General features: G+C 52.2%; 2 protein-coding genes across 2 annotated transcripts; both read right to left on the bottom strand.

Moving 5' to 3' along the window:
- Positions 1 to 2,660: 2,660 nt before the first annotated feature.
- LOC121350215 (cytochrome P450 26A1) lies at positions 2,661 to 5,439 on the bottom strand. The gene is made up of 7 exons (XM_041461376.1): positions 5,241 to 5,439; positions 4,810 to 5,034; positions 4,431 to 4,718; positions 4,160 to 4,309; positions 3,691 to 3,825; positions 3,324 to 3,476; positions 2,661 to 3,132 (listed from the first exon to the last, which is right to left on the bottom strand). Exons 1-7 carry the CDS (start codon positions 5,427 to 5,429, stop codon positions 2,791 to 2,793), a joined length of 1,482 nt encoding a protein of 493 aa, XP_041317310.1. The 5' UTR covers positions 5,430 to 5,439; the 3' UTR covers positions 2,661 to 2,790.
- A 3,740-nt stretch (positions 5,440 to 9,179) lies between these two features.
- On the bottom strand, positions 9,180 to 16,437 carry LOC121350259 (cytochrome P450 26C1). Its single transcript, XM_041461439.1, has 6 exons — positions 16,246 to 16,437; positions 15,946 to 16,170; positions 15,549 to 15,824; positions 13,786 to 13,941; positions 9,815 to 10,321; positions 9,180 to 9,542 (listed from the first exon to the last, which is right to left on the bottom strand). The coding sequence occupies exons 1-6, from the start codon at positions 16,435 to 16,437 to the stop codon at positions 9,180 to 9,182; spliced, it is 1,719 nt and encodes a 572-aa protein (XP_041317373.1).
- Positions 16,438 to 17,095: the final 658 nt, after the last annotated feature.

Genomic DNA, 17,095 nt, shown 5'->3' with positions numbered 1-17,095 from the left:
CTTTTTGCTCCAGGACCAAAGCACAGCACCTTCTAAGTTGTGTGTGATTTTTCGAAGAGAGACCTGGTCAAACATTTTCCTTTTAAATAACAGGCTAACCAAGAGAAGGAATATGAAATACCCTTCCTTCTGTCTCGGTGCAGCACCCCAGCACAAACCATGCTCATGTGGGGAGCTGGAATGAGGACCCGGTCTGCCCAAAAAGCAATCAGTTTTTTGATAGGTAATTTTTCAATAAAATCAGTTTCTGGACCCAGCATAACAAGAGAGGTGGGAGCAGGGGGTGCAGCACCTAACCAGCGACCACGGCCTCAGCATGTGCCCACCCCAGGCTCTGCTGAGCAGGCAAAGCTGCGCTCACAGCAGAGCTCACCTGAACCTGGTCTGCAGCCAGCACCCAAGCTGTCAAAATACAGCTGCAACAGGAGATTAGCAGGGGTTGTAAAACCTGCTCAAGAAGCTGGGCAAATATTTTAGCAATTAACCCACACTGAGCTCCGTTTTACTGTAGCTGCGCTGCTACCATTTCTCAGGTTGGCTTGTTTAAAGCTGGCTCCAGGATGCCTAAACTGCACAGCAGTGACAGACTGCTTAGCTACAGAGATAAATTATTACAGGGGCAGTACCTAACATAGGTTATGTTGTCATGATTTACAGCAGCTGAGGATGTGCCCCCAGATGTCCAGACAAAATCAAATTAAGTATATGATATTTTTTCTTCTTCTCACGTAAAAGCCATGCAAACTTGACTCAAAACCAAAATGAAAGACTTGCATGTATGACCTTAGACTTACACTGTGAAAGTGTTTGCATTCTCCAGACAGCACTTAGGTTCCCATTCTTTATAAAAATAAAATATAAACTAAAATAATATGAAGACGATGCAAAAAGTTCCCACATATAAAAGATTTTAATTAAAACCAAATAAAACATTTAAAGAATATCAACATCTATTTGGATTTGGAGAATCCAGAAGAAAATGTTAGTAAAGAATACCAAGACAAGAGTCCTGCTGCACCTCCAAATCAGGATCAAGGTTTGCAATTTTCCACTACTGTAGTGGTAATAAAGAGTTCTTAAACTGAGGTTATTCGTCAAGTCCCTGAGAAACATAACAGTACAAGAAGTTTGCACAGGAAAAAATATTTAAGATTTTAAACATTGTCAAGAAGACTCAGGTACAATTTAAAATTAATGTATTTTGGGGCTACAAAAAATTGAATACAGAAAATTTTTGATAGTTATGCTCATATGTAGGCTGTATCTAAAGCCTTATGTTAGAAGCTCCTGTGTTTAAAATGCTAGCTGGAAACATATCAAATGTGTTATAGAAACACCCCTTTAAAAAATTCCAAACCTCATAGATGCTATTAAGCACCTGTAGCTATTTTGGGCAACTTAGCTTTGTCCTTAATTTTGATCTTGGAAGAACATAATAAAAAAGTGACGGTTTCCCAGAAGTAAACAAAAAAATGTAATTATTCTATATGGTGCTACAAGTGCTCATGACACTGAATTACATTGGTTTACTTTGTAGATGTTTATAGAGCCAGCCTATGTTGTTTGACTTTTGAGGGAAGACTAATAGGTGTAGTAAGCTGGGGTGGCCACAAAACCCCTTATGGTTTAGCCAAAATAGGGGTCATGCCTAGGGCATTTTATCTGCCCTGCTTACACACCCCCGGGGAATTGCATCTCAGCAGTTGATTCTCTGTTAATCAATTCACATTAGTGCCTGCCTTTTAGTTTTCACTTTGCTGAATTCCAGGAAAGAAGTTCTTAAACCAAATGCATGCGCTATCTCTCACCTAGTCAGAGCTGTTGCATTTCAAGGAGAAATAAGCAGATTTTATTTGCTCTACCAGCTGATAAGAGACACCTTCCTAAGTAAAGATTCATAGCCAGCAAGCTCAACACAGAACAAGATTCAGTGGTGTGTTTACACAGGTCAGCACTAATATGGGAGGAGAGGACATTTATGGATTTTTTTCCTCAACTAGCTCCAGAGAAAGACTTATGTGACATGATTCTGCTTTTCTTTTCTTTCTTATTTACTGTGGCTCAACATGATGTGCTTGATAAGGAGACCTGTGGCACTTGCCATCACTCCATGCAGTTTTCGAGCATGTAGTTTTGTACTGTTCTTGCATTTACAAACTAAAATTTGTAACAATTAACTACTCACCAGCAACTACACATGAAGGAGGGAAGAGTTACGAACACAAAAATAGCAAATGCCTCATTCACAGAAGCAGATCTGGCTTTACATCCAAACCCTAGAGCCACATACATTAAGTTACTCTCTAGCATACACACAGATCTTCATACAGAGGATCATCAAAAATAAACTTTATTATCAAACTTAAAATTCACACATTAAACATACAATCTAGACACAAGTAATACTGAAAACATTCTCAGACAATAACCACTTCAGGTAATTTGGATGAGTAGCTAGTTACCATTGTTTTGAATGCTTTTCGGATATTTCTTATACATACACCATCCTGAAATGTCTTCAAATGCTTAGCTGGCCAGCTCGCAATGATATTTTTAAATAGGGGAAAACTTATTTCTATAGAAATAACATTATCTAATTATGAATCAGAGACCCATAATTGTAGTGCTTGGGGGGAAAAATATCATAGCCTCTTGAAATACTTAGAAGACATAAATAACTATTGTACATTTACAAGTTTTAAATATTTAAAGGCCTTTGTTACTATAAAAAGTTACTATGTACATATTAAATGCTATATAGAAATCCATTTGGAGGCAAGTGTTGAGCTCTCAGATTTGACCGCTGAAACCTATGAATTTGGCAGGCAGATTGTCCACAGGGTACACTATGGGGCCTGTTTTCATTGTAGGAGGTCCATTCAGCAGCTGCCAGTCACAGCTCCGAGCCAACTCCACTGTAAATATTTTTAGAAGGACTTTTGCAAACTCTTTGCCCACGCAGCTCCTCAAGCCCCCACCAAAAGGAATGAAACTGAACCTAGAGGAATCCTCTGGAGATGGAGACATGAAGCGATCTGGGTTAAATTCTTCCTTGTTGGTAAAGAGATCTGCCACATCATGTGTATCACAGATGCTGTAAATAACATTCCAGCCTTTAGGGATTTGGTAACCCTATAAAAAAGAACAGAAAGGAGATGTGGAACACCTTGCTGTGTTAAATAATGTGAAGTGACAGAACAGGACACATCAGTGCACCCCACCTCCCCTCCTGGCTTCCTGCGGGTCACCCTAAGGCAGACAGGCTGCATGAACACAAAATACTTTGCAGCTGCTCTGAGGAGTTGTACCCAAACCTTGCTTACATTTAGCTCAAGGGTCTTGAGTGCAATCCGAAATCCTCCAGGAACAGGCGGACTCAGCCTGAGGGTCTCTTTGATGACACAGCCTGTGTACTTCAGCTGCTCCAAGACCTCCATGTCCAGCTGCTTCTCTTGGTTGGAACTGCAAAGTAACCCCTAGAAAGGAAAATGCTGCCATGACATTCTGAACCATGCAGCCAGAGCTCCTGGCACTGCAAAGCAGCTGCCCCTCAGCTATAAGCAGTATTTTCCTGCCACCCCTAAAAGTAGGGCACCACTGGGTCAAAGGGAGCCCTGTCTGGGATACCTGTCCTGGAGGTGCCTTCCTCCCACCGCCCCCTCCTGTGAAATGCCTCTGGGGAGGACACACCTTGACCTGCAGCTCTTTCCTCACTTTCTGCAGGACTTCATGGTGGAGCCCTAGGAAGGCGATCAGCGATGTGGCAGCACTAGCAGTGGTTTCATGGCCCCCAAACAGCAGCTCTGTGGCAGATTCCTTCAGCTCCTTACACAAGGGATAGAAGAGGCATAAACCAGGCCTTGAACACAGTATCTCTACCAGGCCCACTCAACCACTGCTATGCTGTACATCATTCCCAAACTGGAACAGACACTCAGGGGCCTAGATGGCAGTGGCTGGTGGTGCTTATGCTCCCTGTGGACGTCTCCCCATCCAACAGCCTGACTGTAGCCTCTGCACTCTAGTGCTCAACAGCAGCTGGTTTATTTCATGGGGAGAGAGAGCATCTCCTGCTCTTCCCTCTTGTCCCCACAAGGCAAGTGTGATGTTCTTAGAGGGCCTGAGGGAAAGAGATTGATCTGGTCCTGAGGACCCTTACCTGCATGTTGAGCTGCTCGCCGTTCCCCTGTGTGTGTTCAATCAGCAGCTGCAGCGCATCCTTGTAGCCCCCCTCAGTCTCCTTGCGGGCCATCTTGGCACGGATGTTCTCCTCAATCTTGGCATGGATGATGTTGCGTGCCCGCAAGCCCTGACCAAGCAGGAGGGAGAGCAGTTTGGGTCTTGGACAGTACTGCCATCCCTCCCCCCTGATCCCCCCGTGCCCCGGCTGCAGGGGCACCTCTTTCCTCCTGGCCCGCCGAGAGCCTTACCCGGTAGAGCCCACTGAACGGCACATCGATGGGCAGGGAGAAGAGGTTGCGGATCATCTCCTCGAAGGCCTCGACCAGCTGCTGCTCGCCGTCGGGGCTGGCCTGGCGGGGCTGGAAGCCCAGCAGGATTCTCATGGCAATGCGAAACATGAGGCGCTTCACCTCGGGGTACACGAGCAGGCAGGGCCCGGCGGCGCCCAGCCACCGTGCCAGGCAGGCGCTCACCTCCTCCTGGATGACGGGCACGTAGTGCTGCAGGGCGTCCCGGGAGAAGGCACGCATGATCACCTGCCCGGGGGGACGAGGAGGAACGGGACAGAGGCTCAGCCGCCGCGCCCGAGGCGACCCCGCCCGCTCCCCGCCCGCCGTCGGCCCGTACCTTTTTGCGGTGCTTGTGCTGCCCGTTGTGGAGGTTGGAGAGGCAGCCCGAGCCCAGGATGGTCCGCACCGAGGCGGGCCACTGCACGGAGACGAGCCGGTGCTCGCCCAGCAGGATGTGCCGCACGTTCTCGGCGCCCATCACCCGTACCGTGGGCCGCCCAAAGAGGTGAGTCTTGTAGATGAAGCCGTATTTCCTGCGTTTCATCTGCAGGAATTTCCGCCTCTAGACAGGGGATGAGAGGGAGGAAATGATAAAATAAATTTTAGAAAGCATAAGAGGAAGAGGCAGGGAGAGCAGCTCTTTCCCACCTGGGCGCGCTGGGCAGGGGAGCCTGTCAAAGTTGCCGCTCATCTCCCTCCCCTGCAGCCCGAGGAGCTCTGGCTCCAGAGGGGCGCCTCTCCGCTCCCCGCGCCATCGCCTGGCCTTACCTGCAGCACCAGCTGCAGCGTCTCCCCGAAGAAGGGGAGCCCCATGGTGCCCGGGGGCAGCGGGAGCGGGCAGCTGGGGTCGCGGCTGCTCACGCAGTACAGGTCCCAGAGCTTGACGGCAGCCAGAAAGAGTAGCAGGGGCAGCAGAAAGGTGCACAGGGCGCTGGCGATTAGGGCGGAGAAGCCCATGACTGGGGAGCGACTCCCGCCCAGCCCCCCGGGAGCTCTGAGTGCGCGGGCTGGGCTCGCCGCGGGCCGCCTTTTATACCCTTCCCAGGTTGCTGCCCACCCCTACCTTGGTCCGATAAATTAGTTCACCCAAAGTTCATCTTTAATTGCGGATTGCTGCCTGGCTCCTCCCCTCGAAATCTTTAACTATTTGCTTTGCGTAGTGCATCCTACGCTCCGCAGACCGCTGCCGGGGAAGGAAAGGTGCTCTCGGGGGCGGCGGCAGCGGCTCTGGGCTCGCTGACCCTGCACCGCTCTCGGCGAGTGAGCTGCGGGACGCCGCCGACAGCTGACAGCCGGTGATCGGCCACCAGCGCCTCTTCGTCCTCGGATTTATCGCCGATGCTCGTTCGAGAAGAGCGGCTGCACCCAGAAATTCCCGCGCCGGTACCCGGCGGCCCGGCTGTCCGGAGTCACCTACCCCCGCGGCGCTGCCGCCCGGCGCCGATGCGCTCTGCGGAGCTTCTTCGTCCGCCACCGTTGTCGGCTGGGAACGGCGAGGTAGCGGCCGGACACGGGAGACACCGGGCCGGGACCGTGGGGCGGCCGGAGCGGACGGTCCCCCGTGCTGGGGCAGCCCGGAGACCCCCATGAGCAGAGCCGCAGCTGTGCCGGCGCATCGGCGGAGGAGCCTCCGCTGGCCCCTGGTTCACCTCGAAAGACACGGCTTGTATTTCTGCCGGCCGTGGAGGAAGGAGCCGCCGGCAGCAGTCCGTCTCACCTCCCGAAGCAGGTTCAAGCGCGGGTCACCGAGGGAAGAGAAGGTGAGCGCGGAAAGGAAACACCAAACTCGCCATTCCCAGCTCCTCTCCCCCGGATCCACTGCCCACCCTCGCCTGAGGCTCTCCGGCATTCCGTCGGGGCTGCCGCGGCCGGGAAGAGGCGCTCGGCACGGCCGGGCACCCCGCCTGCAGCCGCGGCGCGGAGGGACCGGCGCTGGCGGGCGGGCACCGGCGCTGCTCTCCGGACGGGAGCGGCGGCTCCGGGCAGGAGGAGCGCGGCGGGAGCGGGGCTGCGGGAGGGCTGCGCTGGCTGTGGGTGCTGCTGGTGCCGGCGCAGGAGCCGCCGGCCGCTGGGGAAGGGGCGCCCGGCGCGGACCGCGGCTGCGGGGCGCGGAGCTCTCCGCCGACCACGGCTGCTGCCAACTTTTTTTTTCCTTTGCGGTTTTTATCTTTTCCCTCCCTGCTGCTTTTGCTTTCTTGTTCCCAGACAAGCTCAATAAACGCTGGAAGTTTTGTGTGTGTGTCTGTGTAGGGGAGAGGGAGATGTCACTTTTAATTATTATTTTTCTAACAATCAACTCATCACACGAGACCCGCCCTCCTCTTACGATGCCTTGTCGGAGCGGGGCTGCCCGCCTCCGCAGCCCCTTGCCCAGGAGGGAACCCCCCGGAGGGTGCTCCCCCGGCCCCGGGCCGGTAGCCCCTCGGGGTTCGCCTCGGCTCCGCGGGGCCCGGCCGGCGCTGGCCGGGAGCGGCGGCCGCGCCCTGACCCGGCGCTCTCCCCTTGCCGGGCGCTGACCTGCTTGTGACCTACAACACGGACCGTGACATCTGCGTGAACCCGGCCGGCAACCGCGCCAAGTTCACTGTCTATCAAAATAACGAGATACGGTGGCCTGAGCACCGATAATTGCCACAGGAAGGCTTTATTATCTTCCCAGCTGTGTATTCCCCAGCCATCGGCTTGAAAAGAATCAAATGGTAAAGAGTGAAAGGGATAATTAAAAACATCTTGGAAGGGGGTCAAGAAATTAACAGCCTAATATGAACAAACTTTGATTACAAGTAACAATTATTACACTTCATTTGTAAATGCTTGTGTTTATCCGCAAACAAAATCAGTTTATCAGTTTCTTTTTGTTTCTTTTTTTTTTTTTTTCTTTTAAACTGGATTTATGTTACATTTTTCAGCGGGTTTGTTGGCGCACAGGGTAATTTTTAAGTGCACTACTGGAGGAGCCCTGACCTTCCTGCACAGGGTGCTGGACGCTGCAGGCCCAGCCCTGCCCGAGCCCTGCCCACGGTGAGACCCTGAATCGCCTGTGGTCTCAGCCAGCCAGTAGCTCCTGCTAATTAAAGTTAGTCATTGCCACTTGCAGCCACCATCTACTGATTTCACCTCTGATAGGCAAAAAAATTCACCTTTCAGGACAAGGTCAGGAGGGCCAGAGGCTCTGGTTCACTACAGGGTCGACTTGCCAATAGCACTTAACTCAGCCCTGCAGTTCAACCTCTTCCAGATTTGACCTGTCACGTTTGGGAGCCAGGTTTCTGCCCGGGGTAGCGTGGTGGTCGCTGCACAGCCCTCCGACAGTTAATGCCAGCACACACCCTGCTGCAGTCCCCCAGCAAGGGGGATTGGCCAGGGCAAGGCCATCTCTAGCACCGAAGCAGGATGATGATAAGAGTTTCAGGAGACTGGAGACAGGGACACTGTCTTCGTGCCATGTTTTGGCCCTCACAGGTCAAGCTGGTTCTTCCCACAGAGCACACGACACCACCAGGCATGGGATGCTCTGGAGGGACAAGGAGGATTATTTTCCCACTGCATTCACACAGAATCCATGACAGTGGGGAGTAGAAGTGAAGCTGAAAGAAACATATAAACACGTTGTGGATCAAGGACCTGAGCCCAGCTCTGTTCTCAGTACACAAACAACAGGACTCAATTTTATTTTACATGGGAGAGAAATACCCTGTAGGGGTACTCAAAAGCCATCAAAAAGGGTGCGCTCAGCACCCACATTTAGCCTCAGGTACCACCCCCTGGATGGACGCATGGAACTGCTGTCCTGACACTTTCCCTGGCAGAACTGAGCTGACAGAGGTGACAGTCAGTCTGGCCAGCCAGCCAGCTACCACAGGGCCTGTGTCACCTTGCAAATGTCCCCTCTGCTATGTGAACAGCATAATCAGGAATAAGGGACTTTCTACCACAAATCAGACATATTCAGAAATGTCTGTTTTCTAAACATTTGCTCCCCAAAGCCCCCCCTCCCTGCTTCAGTCCAGTCTCATGGGCAGGCTGTGACTGGGGAGAATATCCTTGCGGGACTTCAGAGATGGCTTCATGGCAGACTCCAAGCAGCATCACAGTGCAAAAGCACAACATACACAGCTACTACTAGTGGGTGAATATATCCTCTTTGTGCCAGCTCTAATGGGAAGTGCATTAAGGAGATTAAATATTTACAATAAAAACCACTTTACACCCTATTATTCTAGCTAGAGTTGATGCTGGGATTGGGCAACTCTGGCTTGTGTTTTCCTGCAGAGCCCCTACCTTCCTTCTTTTTCCATCTAAAAAGCTACAGTGTGCAGGATGTTTGTCCTGCCTCTCCTATAACACACCTACAGGAGATAACCCTGGGAGTCTTAGCTGTGGGTCTGGGAGTTTTGCTCCCCATCCCTGGTAGCTGGGGGCCTGTATAGGGCAGGGGCTGACTGAGCCCCCATGGCATATGCAGCCTGCCAGCAGCTTCAGCAGGTTTTGTCCCAGTGCTCAGGAGTGCTCTGTAGGACACCGTACTGCAGCAGCCTGCACACCCTACCAGCCTGTACACCAGGAGAGGAAAAGCAGAAAGACCTTTAAGGTTTTGTTCGGCAGTGAGCCAGTAGCATTCCCAGCCTGGGGAGCAGAGACCTGCTCTGGCAGCTGTGGAGGGGCATCGGCCCCAGGGCAGAGGGGAGCAGTGCACCCCTCACTGGCTCAGGCCTCATGGCCCTGGCTGGGCTGCAAGGGGTGGAAGTAGAGCCGCAGCCCATCATCGACAGGGTGCACGATGGGCACGGTCTGCATGCTGGGGTAGCCAGGGGTGGCCAGCTCCCAGCGGGCCGTGCTGACCAGCTCAATGGCCAGCAGCTTGAGGATGGCCTGTGCCAGCTCCTTCCCGAGGCAGCTCCGTGCCCCTCCACCGAAGGGGATGTAGTGGAAGCGGCCTGCAGCCTCTGGCCGGCCGGCACCAAAGCGCTCTGGGTCAAAGCTGCTGGGGGGGCTCTGGTAGACAGCAGCTGTCTCATGAGTGTCACGGATGCTGTACATGACGCTCCAGCCTTTGGGGATCTGGTAGCCCTGGAGAAGGGAGAGAAGAGGGAGGAGAGGACTGTTACATACCTGTGCTACTGGAGAGTGAGCAGAGGGTGCCCGCAGACAGCCCCACTGCGCTGCCCACTGGCTCTACAGTTCCTTTTCTCCCCAGCCCAGCTGGGACCCACAGAGGTTGCTGGGTGACACTTCCCCTTGAGCCACACTGCCAAGCACCACCACTGTGTGGGACACGGGGTGCTTGCTCACAATGGCAGGCAGCAGCTCTTTAGCAGCCTGCCAGAGTGTGAGGCACTTACATCGAGCTCAAAAGTCTGCAGTGCCGTCCTGTAGCCTCCTGAGACTGGGGGCAGCACTCGCAGCACCTCCTTAATCACGCAGTCCAGGTAGCGCAGGCGGCTCAGCTTCTCCAGGCTGATGTCTGCGGTGCAGTGACAGCTTTGCCCTGGTGGTGCCGGGAGCTGGGGGCCAGGGCACGGGTTGCTCCTGGGGACAGTGGCCTCCATCAGGGCACTGGGCTGGAGGGAATCTTCCTCCACTGGGGCTGGGGACTGGCTCTGGTCCTTGTGAATGTCTTGGGCCATGGGGTGGGAAAGTGTTTTCTCTCTGTCCCTGTTCTGAATGGTCAGAGTGTCCAGGCAGGGTCCTGCAGTGCAGCACTCACTCTGCTGGTACAACTCATGGGACATCAGCTCCTGCCTTATTTTTTCAATCACTGACGGGTGTTTCAATAGCAGGAGGATCAGAGAGGTGCTAGCACTAGCCGTGGTGAAAAAAGCAGCAAATATGAGCTCAATTGCTGATTCCTGGGAGAGGAATGAAAATGACAAGTTTGAATAACATTTCAAAGTGATTGTGTCTCAGACTGTTCTCACCTTTTGCGGGTTTTGCTCCTGTGCAGGGGGCCCTGGCCCCCACTCTGCTCTCCCCAAGCCTGCACCCATCCTGAGTTGGCAGGGACCAAAGCATTTTTGTATGAGCTGGACTTGCCAATGACTGTTCCAGAACCACGACTGGAATGAGTACACATTACCTCCAATCCAGCTCTTCTGAGCTTTCCTCACAAGATTTACCAGTTTTAAGGCAGCACTTTAGTATGCATTATAGCACCTTGAGTGAAGTCCATTTCAAGTATTATGCTCTTTATCATCATCTGCCAATTTGCCTCTGCACCCAGCTTTTACTTTTCTGTCCAGGCAGTGGATATGGGCAGTGGTTTATGCACAAATTCTAGATGTGCTGGCAGCTAAAATGGGTTGCATTTGAGCCATCTCCGGTTGTGATTGATCTTACCTGGGAGGGGACTCAAGGCAAGAGTCAAAAGCATGAAGGCCTCTCTGCTAGAGCAGGTCAGCCTGGGAAGTGCTATAGCCAGCAGGGAGCACACACCAGGCAAAGGACTTGCTTGCTTTTCAAGCTGTACAGTCTGAAGCACAGCAGAGTTCCCAATAGCTCCACAGCAGATGTATCCATAAGAAGTTAGGAAGTTAATCAGCTCAGATACACGGAGCACAGCACAGTCAAATCTGTAATATGTGCCTTGTCCAAGGTCCCCTCACAGCCTCCCAGCCTTTGTGGGACTGTCTGCAGGGTCTACATGGAACAGCACATGTCAGGTTGCTGGGGGCTGTTTGCAGCACCCTCTGACCAACTTTTGCAAATGGTTTCCCAAAAGTTAAGGGTTGCCCATGGCATGACACATCTCTGACAGCAAACACAATGCTCAAACCTACAGCACCACCTGAAGATGCCAGTGGCTCCACAGGACAGGGCTGGGAGGGCTGAGGCCAGAGGCCAGAGACAAAAATCCCAGGAGAAGCCAAAGGGAGGAGTACCAGGAACTGCCCCCCTCGAAGGCCTGGGACCTGACTGGTATTACAGAGCACTAATTGCTCCAGCACAGAGGCAAAGAGGAGCAAAATCCCACAGGGACACAGAGCGGTTTCCTTTCACATGACTGTGTCTGGACTTTAAATTGTTCTGACACAACCGGTTCTAGAGAGGTGAAGCCACAAACACAGAGAAGAACACTTGAAGAATGAAGGTACTTGGATTCAAATCTGATAAAGTTAAGGATAATGTAAAATTTAAGGATAATGTAACAAAGATGACTCTTTGCTACCATCCCTAGTGCCATATATTGGCTGGTCTAGATGCTTTTGCCAAAGTGCAGCTCTCAAGGGCATCTTTCAGCTGAAATAAAACCCCTGGAACAACAGATCCCTGTCAGCCCCTATCACACCTCCTGCAGGCATTAGCAGGAATTTTTACATTCACAAGGTAGCAGACACAGATGAAAAGAAACCTCTCAGTTCCACCACATGCAATTAAATCCCAAGACATTTCAATAGCATGCAAGGAATTTAGGGCAAGCTCTTGGGTTTGAAATAACAGCCCTTATGCTCTTTGCATCAACCTCTGACAGTGCTGCTGCAGAACTTGTGTCACAGCTGCTATCACAACTTTCCCTCCCTGCTTCTACAAGACCAGCAGAACCAGTGACTGGAAGGCAGGATATTCCCAAGCTTCTTCATCAGTACTGCCCCTGTTCTGGGAGGCAGAATGGGCAGCATTACACCGAGCCAGTGACAGCATTATTATGCAAGATGGGTTTTTTAAATCTTCCCAAGGTTTAAAATATTTTAAAACAGTATTGTTGGCAAAGCAACATCTTTTCAATGACCTTTACATTTCAAGGGCCGTGGTGAGTTCATGGCAGCAGTACAAATCACAGTGTATTTAGGAAAATTTCTGGGAAAACTGTCTTTCCAGATCATTTGAACAAGAAACAAATTAGTGATTAGTTTATGCCACTGTCTGGAGTGTCTCTCAAAGACAGATATATCCACAACTCTGAGACAGCTTTGGGCTTTTTATCCAATTGCACTGTTCCATTAAATGAGACCTCTACTACTGTTTTATTAGAGTGAAGAATATTGCCATAATTGCAAGCATGGGCAGTTCAGTTTGAAAGTAATTTTGTTAAATACAGAAATTTTCTAACCATAAAGGTACCGAACAACATATTATAATTTGGATCAGCTGGCCCAAGGTTGCTGCCATGTCACTCAATCTATGTTACATTTAATATCTCCTTATTCCATTTGCAGTCAGAGCCAGGGATATGATGAGAGATTGTGCAATTATTCTTGCATAATATTCATGTGAATACTAACAGAGACTAATTAATCTTAATCAATCCCATTTGGAATCTGTCAATTATTTTCAAAAATCACATTATAATAAAATAACTAAATAATATAATAAATTAAATAATGTAATAATTATAATAAAATTTATTTAGTAATATATACTGGTTCTAGTTATATCTAATAGTTGCTCAAAGTTTTTCAAATATTTTAGATTTAGAGATTGCATTTTTACAAAATATTTATAAAACATTAGTCTTTGGATAGTTATCCTGAAATACTTAAATAAATAGTAAAACTACCTTTAAACTATATTCAAATACTTTAAAACCATATCCAGCTGCTGTACCCATGCAAAACTGCTTTGAAACTTGTTATATAAATACAATGTCATCTATCATTCACTGATACCAAGTGACCTGGAACTATGAATGATGCAGTCCTAATAACAATTTTCTTCCCAAGATCTTTGGCAAAATACTCGTCACATTCACTTGGTGGTTTTGGCTCAGTAAGGACTACAGAGTTCATCCCTATGTCACAGCCATACATCACATTTCATCAAAGCAATCCACAAGCTACATAATCTGATGAATGAGGAGGTGATAGGGAATGACCTGGAATCCACCGCTGCATCCCTGGACCCATTCTGGTTTATAATCTCAGAAATTTCTGGGCTCACAGCCCCTGAGGAGTCCAGTGATGTGATCTACACCCTGCCCTAGGCTGGGTGCTGGGCTGTGTTTGAGAAGCACACAAGTAGCTCTGAATATTTCCAAGAGAGCATCCTGGAGGTTACTGAGTGCACAGATGGGCCAAGCCTTAACACAGCCACATAACCCTACCAGCATGCTACATCAGGCTGAAGGCTGGTGGCCATGAAGAGGAAAGGTAGAAGGGACATTCATTCCCTTTTAAAAGGGTCCCTTCTGTGGCAAAGAGACACAAGACTACAAAGGCAGTGCAGGAGCTGGTGTCCTCACGGCAGGTAGGAGGGGGGCAGGAGCCAGCAGCTGGGAGTGGTCCCCAGCTCCCCACAAGCCTCCTCCTGGCCCTCAGCCCACGTGTCTCAAACAGCCACTGAGTCAGGAGTGGCACTGCAAGGCAGAGGCTCTCCTTACCTTTAGCTCCTGCATGGTGAATTCTTTGCCATGCTCCTTGGCACTGTTCATTAGGAAATCCAGAGCATCGCTGTGGTCTTCTGGGCTGTTTCTCTGCAGTTTTTCCTGTATAGCCTTCTCCATAAACTTATGTAGCATGTCCCGTGCTTTGATTCCCTATGAGAGGCACACACAGTTCAGGAGAACCTTAGGAACTGTCCCCCTCTCTAGAGAGACCAGAGGAACCCAAGTGTAGCAATCCTTAATCCCAGGACCTGTAACAGCAAGAACTGTTTAGTCTCCTGCCCAGCTCCAGAGCCTTGGAGGGAGCAGTCTGGGGGAAATGCTGCACCTTCTGTTGCCTTGCTGTTGTGAATCAAACGCAACAAGTCCCAAGAAACACCCTGGGAGGAAAATATAACAGTAAACCCATGCTACCAAGTTCAGAGGCATGTGCACTGAGCAAATCTACAGTTATGTCAGGTCCAAAATAAGCTTATTCCAAGGCACAAGAAAAGGTAACAAGAAAACTGAGTCCAGACAGCAAGGCACAAATGGTTTTACAAGGGAATAGTGGATAAAGACACATTAATCATAGCTCATCTTCAGGTGTGTTGCACTCCAGTGCAGCAAAACATTCAGATAAGATCTCAGCAAGTCAAGTGATCAGCATTGCCTTTGCAAAGTGGGATGGAGTCACAGAGTGTACGAATCTCTATAAAAATGTCTCCTGCAAAAGCCAAAAAGACCAGAAATTTGAAATTAAAAATGGTCATGGCCAGATATTGGGAAGATACAAAGGCTTAGATTTGAGGTGAGAAGGATTGGACAAAGTAAACCGGGCAGGGAGCAAGAAGAAAGACAAGGGGACCTAAAGGCAAGTTGAAGATGTTGGTCTGAGGCCAGACAGGCCTTTGGTTGACCTGAAAGAGGGCAGGGGGGATGAAAACTCATACTGGTGACAACCTGTAAAAGGAAACTGGACAGGGAAAACAAGAGCTTTGATGAAGAGTAGCAGGGATGCTGGGGGAGAACTGGGACTGGCTGGGTAAGGTGATCCAACAGGGCAGAGCTCACAGTGGAAATACAAGATGAGGGAAGACCTGGCTAAAGTGGACATGAGACTTCAGCTGTGGTAAGGGTGGAGAGCCCAAAGCCAGAGGAGGGAGGAATATGGGAGGAAGAATGGTACACAGGACCTATACCTAGAGCAGGAGTGTGGAGAGGCAGGCAAAGAGGGGCAGAGCAGAAGGGAAGAAACTGCAGACTGAAAGAGGCAGAAGAGACTGTCCCTCTCCCTGGGTTGTATCTGGGCTGATGGACTACAAGGGACCGAGGACCATAAGAGGGTCCGTAAGTTCTCAGCCTGCCTGAGTTTCAGAGGAAGTGCTAAGGTGAGGTGTGCTGTGCCCACCTGTCTTTATGCTTATGGCCACAGATGCCTCTGCTATGGGCTGACATGAGTTCAGATGGGATAGGGTCAGACATGATGGACTCACCAGAGGCAACATATGGGATGAGGGAGAAGAGGAGCCCTATGCTGTACAATGAGCTGCAGCCAGTGCCCAGAGATGTTGGAAGCCAGCCAGAAGCAGGTGAGAAGTGCAGAGAGAAGGGGAAATGGCTGGGGTAGGTAAGACACTAAGCCCTCAGACCTAGAATGGGGTGTTGCAGATGTCCTGGCCCATCAGAAACGTCCTTTGGTGGGCCTAGGGACAGGGGGTCTGTGCTGCCAGGGCCCAGGCCCTGCCCCCGGGCAGAGGGAGCAGTGCAGGCGGCAGTACCTTGCGCAGCCCACTGAAGGGTATGTTGAGGGGCAGGGAGAAGAGGTTCTCCACCAGCTGTTCAAAAGTTTTGGCCAGATCCTTGAACTGCTTTTCCTCCAGGCGGAGCCCCAGCAGAATCCGAGCTGCAATGCGGAAAGTTAAGGTTTTAGCGGAGGAATAAACTGCGATAGAGCCTGGCTCCGTGCACCAGCCCCGCAGCTCCCAGCTCACAACCTTCTGGATCCGCGGCAGGTAGCTCTCCAGGGCAGCACGGCTGAAGACTCTGGCCAGGATCTAGGAGGAGAAGGGGGAAGAGAGGCAGGTAGTTAAAGCAGGGGGAGCACACATGCCACCGAGGCCCAGGCCTGGGTGCCCCCTGGGCTGTGTGCCCTGTCGGGGTGGCTGTGAGGCTCACCTTGCGGCGCTGGCGGTGCAGGTCACCAGTGGAGCTGAGCAGAGTATGGGAGCCCAGGATGATCTGGGTGCTTTGGGGCCACTGTGTGCTGACCAGCGTGTGCTCACCCAGCAGGATCTTGCGGATGTTCTCAGCGCCTGTCACCCGCACGACAGGCCGGCCCAGGAGATGGGTCTTGAAGACATTTCCGTACCTCTCCCGCCGAGAACTGTGGAAGCGGGAGCCCTGGGGACGAGCTGCGGGTCAGCTCGTGGCTCCCGCCAGCCCCTTCCCACCCCGCCCCGTCCCCCGGCGCCTCACCTGGAGCAGCCAGTGCAGAGTCTCCCCGAAGAAGGGCCAGCCCATGGAGCCCTTGGGCAGGGGCAAGGGGCTGGCGCGGTCCCGGCTGAGGCTCCAGCGCAGCGCCCACAGGTGCCGGCACAGGGTGACCAGCAGAACCAGGGCCAGCAGCACCAGCGCCGCCGCCTCGGGCCAAGAGGGCCCGGCCGGCATCCTCCTCCGGCGGCGGGGACGGGGCGGGCGGTGCGGCTGTCAGGCACGGCGGGCTGGCGTCCCGCGACTCGGCTCCGGGCGCTGCGCGACGGGCCCCACCGGCTGCTGCCCGCCCGGCCCCGCTCGCCTCCTGCTGCCGGTTCGCCCCTCGGCCACATTTATATAGATATTGGCCACTTACGCCCGATCCACCTTCGGAGATGACGTATCCGCTGCATATTTAAGCAGCGCGGCCAAGTGCGGTGATTGGCGCGGGAGGGCCGGGGACAGCGGCCGAGGGGCGCGGGGCAGCCCCCGGGGCTGGGGGCCCGGCGCCCCCTCCCGCCCCCGCCCAGCCCCGAGGGGCGCCCCAAGCCGGAGGCGGGATGGCCGCTCCTGGGAGCGGGGTACCCTCTCCGCCCCGCCGGCAGCTCCCGGCGTCCCCTCGGGCCAGCTTGCCCAGGTAGCGAGTCCCGTCCCGGGCTCCCCCGACCAGGGAGCGTCCCAGCCCTGCTCCGCAGGTCCCACCGCCCCGGCTGCCCGGCGGTCCTGCAGCGCTCCCGGCCCGCACCCCGCCGTCGGGGCCGCGCGGATCCCCGGCCGCCTTCCCCGCGGGTAAATCACCAATGAGCCGGGACCTGCACAGGTCCCGCGAAACCAGCTCCGAGGTGTGTTCCGG

Source organism: Pyrgilauda ruficollis, unplaced genomic scaffold (assembly GCF_017590135.1).
Source record: "Pyrgilauda ruficollis isolate IOZ18807 unplaced genomic scaffold, ASM1759013v1 scaffold15, whole genome shotgun sequence".
Lineage (NCBI taxonomy): Eukaryota > Metazoa > Chordata > Aves > Passeriformes > Passeridae > Pyrgilauda > Pyrgilauda ruficollis.
The sequence above is the reverse complement of the archived record's forward strand: the minus strand, read 5'-3'. Positions and strand labels throughout refer to the sequence as shown.

Excerpts from the sequence above, each read along its gene's own strand:
- LOC121350215 (XM_041461376.1), bottom strand. The coding sequence starts at position 5,429 with ATGGGCTTCTCCGCCCTAATCGCCAGCGCCCTGTGCACCTTTCTGCTG. Across the intron at positions 3,826-4,159 it reads GCGAGCAGCTCAACATGCAG|GAGCTGAAGGAATCTGCCAC; the intron begins GTAAGGGTCCTC and ends CCCTTGTGTAAG. Across the intron at positions 3,477-3,690 it reads GGAAAGAGCTGCAGGTCAAG|GGGTTACTTTGCAGTTCCAA; the intron begins GTGTGTCCTCCC and ends TTTCCTTTCTAG.
- LOC121350259 (XM_041461439.1), bottom strand. The coding sequence starts at position 16,437 with ATGCCGGCCGGGCCCTCTTGGCCCGAGGCGGCGGCGCTGGTGCTGCTG. Across the intron at positions 13,942-15,548 it reads CCTTCAGTGGGCTGCGCAAG|GGAATCAAAGCACGGGACAT; the intron begins GTACTGCCGCCT and ends TGCCTCTCATAG. Across the intron at positions 9,543-9,814 it reads TGCAGACTTTTGAGCTCGAT|GGCTACCAGATCCCCAAAGG; the intron begins GTAAGTGCCTCA and ends TCCCTTCTCCAG.